Raw genomic sequence first — 9813 nt, forward strand, 5'->3', positions numbered from 1 at the left:
AATAATAAAATATATGGCATTTTTAACTTTTAATGCACATCTTTCTGCAGTTATACTTTCTAAATTATTATTTTATTATTGAAATAATTATTAAAGTTAAATTCTTTATTTCTATAAAACTTCTAATTCTTGTTTATCTTTAATAAATTCTTTTAAGTTTTAATACTTTTAAAGCTATAAACTTTATTATAATTATTTCAAAATTTATACTTAATCAGAAGATTATTTATATAATAATTATTTTTATTGTATCTTAGTTGTTATTCTTTTTTATTATGTATTTAATTATAATTCTTAAGATTATATTGACTCTCTTTAAATATTTAATTATTCACATATTTTTTATAAATTCTTTGCTTCGTTTTCTACAATTACCCTGTATTCTTTTCTATATTCTAATTAATTTTTAGCTTTTTATACATTAGTAGAAAATTATGAAAAAATAAATTTTTAATTCATTTTTATTATTTATTTAATAATAAATAAAATAAAAAAATAAAGGTTATATTTTAATTTATAAATATATTAAATATTTTATTAATATACGTCTTTTTTATATTATTTATTTTTTTTTATTTATTTATATTTTATATAAAATATTTTTCTTACTTAATTTAACATATTTTTTTTAATTTCTTTTTTTATTATGATTTAATTTTCATAATAACATTTAATTTTTTTATGCTACTTTTTTTTGGATTTTTTTAAAAATTGATTCTAAATTATATAATTATTATTAAATAATATTTTTTTTTTAATATAATTTAATAACATAAAAATATATTTAATAAATGTCAAATTAATAATTTATTGAGATGATTATTTTTGACGATTAAATATTTATTTCACAAATCAGTTTTTTGTTTAATCATTTTAAAAATTCAAAAGAAATAATAATAATATTTGATGAAAAAAGACTTATATTTGTCTAAAATTCATAATATTAATAGTAAGAATTTTTTATTTTAGATCATTTGTAACCCAAATTTTTAAACTAAAATAAATCAGCATTTACAATTAACCTATCCTAAATATAAATAATTATAAAAAAACTTGTTTTATATTGTTTTAAAATGTAATTAAATATAATAAAAATTTAAAATCAATATGAAAATTCATATTTAAATCTTAAACCCAAAAACTATCAATTTTATTTAGAAATAAAAATTGAATTTTCACTTATAAATAGTAATTAAATTAAAGAAATTAATTAATAATAGGAATTATACATATAAAGATATATCTTTCATTACAATTAAAAAATAATAAAAGTAAAACATAAAGATTTTATATAAAAGTTGATTTAAAAAATTGATAAACTTTTTATATATAATTAACTAGTTTTATGCATAAAAGCATAAGATATTAATATTTTTAAATTTTCTTTTGAAGCCTAAGGATAATCATAAATATATTTTTAAAATGGAATTATTTTTATTCAAAATATAGGAATGACTTCTACTTCTAAAAAAACTGAAATAAATAATTCAATATGTAATAATAATGAAAATTAATACTAGTTTATTTAGAATAATTATTGGATTAAATAATAATTTCAGGCCTTTAAAATATTAAACAAGCCTATTAATCTATATTTGAGCAAAACTCTGAAAAATAATAAATATTATTAAGCTTATTATCATTCAGAAAATGGGATTCTTTAGTATTTTTGTGATTTTTAAGTTTATAATTGTTTTTTTGAAAACACTTTAGAAAATTAATTTTAATAATAATTATAAAATATAGAAGATGAATAATATAAATCTGGTTATATTTAAGAGTTATTAAATTAAAAAACTAAGGATAAATAAAAATAAAATATATATATTTAAAAATAACAAAAATTTTTGATAAGAAGCCTTAAGGATATAAACAAAAAAAAATAAGGATAAATTTTTTCATTTAGTTCTTAATAAAAAAAGGATTTTTTGAGTTATATTAATTTCAATAAAAGTATTAGTTAAAAAAGTTCTAATGAAAATAGTTATAAGGAAAATATTAACCTAAATAATTAAAAATGAATTATTAATATATATTTTAATAAAAAAAAAACATTATAATTAACTATTTTTAAGCAAAAAGAATTAATATTAAAAAAAATATTTATAAAATATTAGTTTTGCTTATTTTCAGTTTAATACACATATATTTTTGATTTAGTTTGATAGATTAATATATTATTTATTTATTTAATTTTACTATAATTTTTTTTATGGACAAAGAAACAGCAAATAATTTTCAATTTATTTATATATATTAATTATTTATATATAAATTAAAATCTTTCTGTTCATTTTAAAATAAATATAATTATTTTTTAATAGTTAATATTTTAGTCTGAATTTAATATTATTATTCATTTCCTTTATTTTAGCTATAATTTTTAATAATTTATTATCATTATTTTTTTAATTAGCTAATTTTTTTATTTTTTAAAGATTAATTTAAATTCTTATTTTATTATTTTAGAATTTTAATTATTTAATAAATATATAATTATTAACAATAAAAAAAATAAAAAATGGAAACTTAACAATCTTGTTATTAGAATACTTCTGATACAAAATAAAACAAAAAAATATGTAAAACAAAGAATCATAAATATTTTAAAATATTAATAAAAAAAACTATAGTTTGGTATGAACTTTGTAAAACATCAGATGAAGAAATAGATTAAAATTCTAAAGAAAATATAGATTAAATAGGTAATATATTTTTCATTAATAATATTATATTTTTTTAAACTTTTTTAAAGTTTAAAATGAAAATAATAATGAATAAGAAAATTTAAGTAAAAATCAATAAAATGGAAAATCTGAATAAGAACAAAAAAAGTTCAAGAAGAAAAACTAAATAGCAAGGAAGAAGCAAAATAAGGATAAGAAAATAATAAAGTGGATTAACTTCAAGAAAGTAAAAACTTCTTAAAGAAAGAAAATACTTAAGAAGAATCTTTATAAATAGATAAACAAAATGAATATCTGAATTCAGATTTTAAAAAAGATTAAACAAAAATAACGAACAAAGAATTATTTTTTGACTTACAATAATAGGAAGTAGTTATAGAATAAAAAAGTGAAAATAAAATTTAATTGCAATAAATAGATAATGAATGTAAAGAAGAAATCTTAATAGAAATTACAAATAGCGAATAAATTTAAAAATTATAAGAAAAAATAAATGAAAAAGAAAATAATGAAGAATGGATAATATATTAATAAAAAAAATATTAAAAGTAATAATAAAACTTATAATAATATTATAAAAATTTTAATTATAAATAATAATATAAAAATAATAAAAAAACTAATAATTATATTAAATTTAATAAAAAACTTAAAAATATTAAGAAAATAATAATACTTGTTAAAAAATAGAAATATAAATTGAAAATAATAAACAATTTTCGAAAAATTAATTTAAAGAAGATTTTTTAAAAAAATAGGAAAATCCATTTAAATAAAAAGAATTTGTGGAAATTAACACTTTATAATAATATATAGATGATCATTATTTAGAATAAGCTTAAGGAATATAATAATAAGAAAATATAGATGATTTATTTTAAAAGAAATAAAATTAAGAAATAAATTTATTCCCTTTAATGAAGGAAATTTCTAATCATTAAAAATGTTAAATAAAAGAAAAAGAAGATGATAAAAATTAAGAATTATAAAAAAATTAATAAAATTAAGAATTAAATGTATAAAAAATTGATATAAAAAATATTGAAAAAAATAATATTAATTAAGAAAGTAAATAAATCTTAATAATATTAGAAGAAAAAGAATTGAAAAATGAAGTAAAAATGTAAGTTTTGACAAAATATGAATTTAAAAACAATAAAGATATATAAATAGAAAATAATCAAACAGGAAAATTAGAAATTTATAATTGTATTAATATATAAAAAAATTTAATTAATAAGGAAGAAATTAATGAAGTAACTTTGTAAAAGAAATATATAAATGATTAAAATTAAAATTAAGAAAATAAATATGAAAATTAATAATAAAATGCTAAAAAAAAAATGATTAAAATAATAATAATAATAATAACACATATATCTAAGATTTATAATAATAAAATATAAATTATCTTTAAGATATTTAAAATTATGATATAAATTATAACATATAAAATTTCTTATAAATATAATTTAATTAAGAAAACAATAAATAAATATAATGTATTGAAGATAAAAATATTTAATTTTAATAATACTAAGATTAAGACTATAAAAATATTTAAGAAAAATATGATGAATACTATATATCTGTTTAAAATGATTAAAATATTAAAAATTAATAAGACGTTTAATTATAAGATTAATTTATAGAAGGAAATCAGAAAAAAGACAAATAAGATAACTAATATTTATAATAACTTATGAACCGTATATAAGATACTTAAAATGTTAATATAAATTACAAAAATTAAAAATTATAACTTAAAAAAAAATAAGAAAAATATTAGTTATAAAATGGAATAGAGCAAAAAGAAAAAATTAATGAAAATGATTAATAAGAATAAACAAATCTGAATTCTATTTAAAATTAAATTAAACAAGAATTAAATGATATACATTAAGAATAAGAATAATAGAATATTGAAAAACATAAAAGTAAAAAAAATTATTTATTTTAAACAAAAATATAAAATAGTTTAATTAAAAAAATAATAAGACTATAACAATATGATAGAACTTTATGGATGGGATAAACTAGATTTAACATAAAAAAACAATAAAAATACTAATAATAAAACTAAAAATAAAATTAAAACAATTATGATTAATATAATGCAAATAATGAAAATAATGAAAATAATGCAAATAATGCAAATAATGAAAATAATGATAATAATTATACAAAAAACTAACAAAAAAATTTAAATAGAAAAAATTAATATAATAATAATAATATCACTTAAATGAATAAAAATTAAAATTATTACAATAGTAATATTTTAAATAATAATAATAAAACTAATAATTATTAAAAAAATAAGCAATAATAATATAATTTTAATTAAAAATAAAGATGCTATAATTATTAATATTTTTAAACTAATAATAATTAGAAATAATATCAAAATTAAAATAATAATAATTATAAATAATATAATAATAAATAAAACTATACTTATAATAAATAAAGCTTTAATAATAATATATAAAACTAATATAATAATTAATAAAACTAAAAAAAATAATAATAAAATCATGTTTTCTAAAATAATTACCGATACAAATATAATTATACTTATTAAAACTAAAATTGGAATAATAATAAATTATTATACAATTAATTAAATCAATATAATTAATAATAAACAAATAACTATTTATATTAAAATATTAACCACAATTAAAATAGCTTCATAAATAATTACTAAAATAAAAAAATACTATATAAAATAATAATTATTAATATAGTATTTACAATCGTAATAATAAGTAAAGTAATTTAAATGACTTTTATTGTCATAATAATCAAAATCTTCAGTAAATTAAATAAACTAATTAGCATATATACTAGAACAAAAGTTTATTGTAAGATATATCTACTTAAACTGAACTATCAAATATTTAAAATGAATTATCGGATTTATCTAAATAAAAAAATGATATCGAAATTAAAATTTAAGTATTTAAAATATAAAATATTATATAAAACATATTATTAAAAAAAAAAAAAAAGGAAATTTAATAAGAATGAGAAAAAATACTATTAAAAAAAAAAATTATATAAAAAAAAAAAAAATATAAATAAAATTTCTAAAATAAATATAATCATAAATATAAAAAGCATACAATATATATATATATTATAATTGTTTTGTTTTTTACTAATTTACTAATTTTATTAATTATTAAAATATATATTGTATTTTTTTATTAAAAAATTTATGAATATAATTTTATTCTAATAAAATTATATATTATAAATAAATAATAATCATATAAATGAAGAAATAAAATTCTTTAACTCTTTAAAAATCTCCATCTTTGCAATAACATGTTAATCAAAAATTAATTGAGATTTTAAATTCAAACGATTAAAGTAATAATTAGTAATGTATTTGCACTTTATTTTAAGCTAAATAAGGAAATAAGGAATCATTATCTAAATTAAATAATCTATAAAACAGAATAAATAAACTACAATAAGAAGATGCTTAATTAAAGAAAAAAGCAGAAGAATTAACTAAAAAAGCATATGATATAATTGAGAAGAAAAAAAATATTTAAATAAAAGTAATGAAAAAAGAATATAATTATTTTATATAATTATTATTAAAATAGAAATAATAATAGCAGTAAAAAGAGTTAATTAATAGAGAAAAAATAGAAAAAACTTAATAAGAAATGAAAATAAATTAATTAAAATGTTAAATATCAAAATAATTTTTAAAAGAATATAATAAAGAAGCAGGTTAATTTGTGAAAAACGATATTGCTTAATCATATGTTTAATAAACAATTGAATAATAAAAACAATATGATAACAAAAGATGGAAAGTTTAAAAAATACGAGAATTTGAAAAAAAATAAAAATAGAAATAACATTAATTCTTTTAAAACAAATTAAATTTTATTTATTAATAATAAAGTGAAAATTAAAATTTTAAATTAAAATAAACTGAAGAAAAGAAATTAATTCTAAAATAATTATAAAAAATAGAAAAAGATTAAATTAATTAATTACAAGAAACTTCATAAAAAAATAAAAAAGCTTTAAATTAGTTAGAGTTTTATTAGAGTAGTTAACCTTCTAATACTTCTAATACATTATTCAAAAAAAGTAATAGTATGAGAAAAGTTAAATTAATTAATGGAGTAGATGAACATAAATTCTAAAATAATAAATAATATATAAACATTGATTTCGATAAAAATTATAAATATATATTTAAAATTAATAGCTGAAAATAAATAAAAATTATAAATATATAAAAAGATATAATGAAATTTATTTAAATATAAATTAAAATTTTATTTTTATTAAAATATTATAAAATAATAAATTTGCTTAATTTTTTTAATTTTAATTATATATTATAAAATTTTATGTTATTTAGAATTAATATTTCTATATCAAAATTTTTATAGTCTATATTAGAATAAAGTAATAAAAAAAATATATATTAAAAATTATTAATTTTTAAGATAATAATTATAATAAAAAAAAAAATTAAATATTTTTAATCATATTTATAAAAGATAAAATAATATTTATTTTATAATTAAAAATTAATTTTTTTTATTATTTTCATGGCACGATATTATTTATATTTAATTTAATTTAGTTTTATTTAATTTGATATATTTTAATAACATAAAATAGCTTCATTTATTTGATATATTTAATTAATTCAATTAAAATCTTATTCTGTTAATTTTATATGTATAACGGGTCTTTACATATTTGGATTATTTTTGTATATTTCTTATAGTTATTCTAAATTTAATTTTCCTGCAACCTTTGATTAATTATTCTATTTAGAATTTTTTTAAGCAAATGGATTAAAATTCCTTTCTTTTTTTTATAAATTATTTTTACAAGAAACATTAAGATTCTAAATTTTATTTTAAAATATTTATATATTAAAATTAAAATAAATAAAAAAGAATACCATTTGATCACCAAATTAATCTACAAATTCATTATTTACTTCATTATAATTTCTACATGTTTATATAGTCTTTTGTTTTTATTATAAAAAAAAAAAAAAAAAAAATTTAAAAAATTTAGACTTTTGGTTTGCATTTATTATTTTTTATTTTAAAATATTTAATTCTTAATTTGCATTTTGAAGCTGCTTTTCTAAATTAGTTACATGTTACTCTAAAGCACTAATTCTGTCAATTAATTTACAAACAATTTAGTTATTGGTATTATTATTAATAGTATTATTATATTCATTTACATTATCACATTAATTAAATTTTGTACTATTTAATTTAAAGGAAATGTTATCTTTATTTTCTAATACTTAGTTATCTAAATAATTATTTTAATCTTAAAAGTTATTTGAACAATTGTTTAACTTTATATTTGAATTTTCAAAGTTAAGGCTTTATTATTTATTTACAACTTTTGCTTTTTTAAAAGGATTTAAATTTTTCTAACCCGAATTTTAATTTTATGTTGTTTAACAATTTCTCAATCTGCTTAATATTTCATGTGGATTAAACGACATTTTTTTAATATAATTATTTATTGATAAAATTTAATATATAAAATATTTATTTAACCAAAAAATAATTTAAAATTTATTTTAAATACAATAATTTTTTAATATAAACAATATATATTAAATACAAGATTATATATAAATAAATGTAAGTAATTCATATAATTTTATAATTTAAAAAAAGATTAAAATTCTAATTTTTAATTCTAAAAAAACAATTAATTCTATTTTTTATTTTTTTATAATTTTACTATTATTCTATCTAAGGAGCCTGATCTTAAATGTTTTATAAAAATAAATTATATCATTACTAATCTCTAAATAATTAATTTACTTTCTTTATTTCTTATTTGATTTATATATTAAAATTAAGAATAATTTAGCTTATTTCATTACTTAATTTTATTTTTTTATTTAATATATTTTAAGTTAACAAAAAAAATAAAAATATTAATTACATTTTATCATTAAAATTTTATTTTATTTTTAAAGTATTTTAGTTTCCTAAAATATTTGTTGTAGTAGTACCAGCTTATATTTCTACAAAATTCGTGTTTTTTTTATCTTCTTATAAATCGTTTTAAGTTTCCCTAATGTATTATTCTAATTTTTATATTTCAAATGTAATTATATTATTATTATAATTGTTTTCATGTTATTCTGAGTTTACATGCTTTTTATTTTTTTATATTTTATTTTTATTTTTTTAAAAAATAAACCTCAAAATAATCATTATAAAATCTTCTACAGACACTACAATATTTAGAACTAGGGGTTTATATCTTCTTTATGAAAATATTTTTAATAATAATAAAATAATAAAATACTATAGATCTATCTTATATTCTTAATAGTAATTACTAATATAGAGATTTTCTTTTACTTTCATTTTTAAAAAACTAATCCTTATTATTATTTTTTATATAAATTGATATTAGAAAAAAATTATTATTTATCTATATTAACTCTATTATTTTTAACAATAAATAGTTAATTATGTGGCATATAGTCAATCAATAATTCGATTTATTCAAAACTTTACAAAAAATATTTTTTATTTATGTTATTTTTGTATAATTCTTTACTTTGATATGTCTGTTTAAGGCAAAATTTATTTTTATTATTCTTCTTAAGATTAGTAAATGTGTTAAAACTTAAAATTTTTCATTTTTATAATTAAGAATCTAATATTCTACTAAAAATATTAATTTTTTTAAATAAAAAAAATAGCTTAAATATATAAAAATATATATATTATTTTTTAATAAAAACAAATTAGTTAAAAATTATAATATTAATATTTTATTTTCTTAGTATTTTAATAAATTATATTCATAATTTATTTTAATTCTAATAAGAATATTTTTTTTTTATTTAAGATTAAATGAAATTATATATTAATATTTTTTTTTGATGATATAAAAATAAATAAATAATTTTTTTTTTATTAATTTATTTAAATGCTAATTAATTAGTAAAAGATATATATTTAATTTAAAATAAAATAATTTTTTTATAAGAAAATTCATTATGTTTTTAGTTAAATAAACTTCGAATTAGTATTTGATTATTTTTATGATTAAATTTGAAAAAAAAATTTGAAAAAGATAAAAA

At 12.7% G+C, this 9813-nt stretch overlaps 1 protein-coding gene across 1 annotated transcript, besides 15 other annotated features; it reads right to left on the bottom strand. All coding sequences in view use genetic code 6, as the record gives it.

The window, feature by feature from the left end:
- Positions 1 to 549: 549 nt before the first annotated feature.
- Positions 550 to 582: a microsatellite.
- Positions 550 to 594: a microsatellite.
- Positions 595 to 3225: 2631 nt separating this feature from the next.
- Positions 3226 to 3365: a microsatellite.
- Positions 3366 to 4734: 1369 nt separating this feature from the next.
- IMG5_072880 (hypothetical protein) lies at positions 4735 to 4987 on the bottom strand (the record flags this gene model as incomplete). Its single annotated transcript, XM_004036659.1, has 1 exon — positions 4735 to 4987. A coding segment is annotated over one exon (253 nt), but the record flags the coding sequence as incomplete, so codon positions are not given.
- Positions 4799 to 4866: a microsatellite.
- Positions 4988 to 5071: 84 nt separating the features above from the next.
- Positions 5072 to 5126: a microsatellite.
- Positions 5102 to 5204: a microsatellite.
- Positions 5103 to 5221: a microsatellite.
- Positions 5105 to 5222: a microsatellite.
- A 499-nt stretch (positions 5223 to 5721) lies between these two features.
- Positions 5722 to 5776: a microsatellite.
- Positions 5734 to 5776: a microsatellite.
- A 153-nt stretch (positions 5777 to 5929) lies between these two features.
- Positions 5930 to 5984: a microsatellite.
- Positions 5985 to 8361: 2377 nt separating this feature from the next.
- Positions 8362 to 8433: a microsatellite.
- Positions 8434 to 9395: 962 nt separating this feature from the next.
- Positions 9396 to 9483: a microsatellite.
- Positions 9409 to 9508: a microsatellite.
- Positions 9509 to 9780: 272 nt separating this feature from the next.
- Positions 9781 to 9805: a microsatellite.
- Positions 9806 to 9813: the final 8 nt, after the last annotated feature.

This window comes from Ichthyophthirius multifiliis, assembly GCF_000220395.1.
Source record: "Ichthyophthirius multifiliis unplaced genomic scaffold scaff_1120509250416, whole genome shotgun sequence".
Taxonomy (NCBI): domain Eukaryota; phylum Ciliophora; class Oligohymenophorea; order Hymenostomatida; genus Ichthyophthirius; species Ichthyophthirius multifiliis.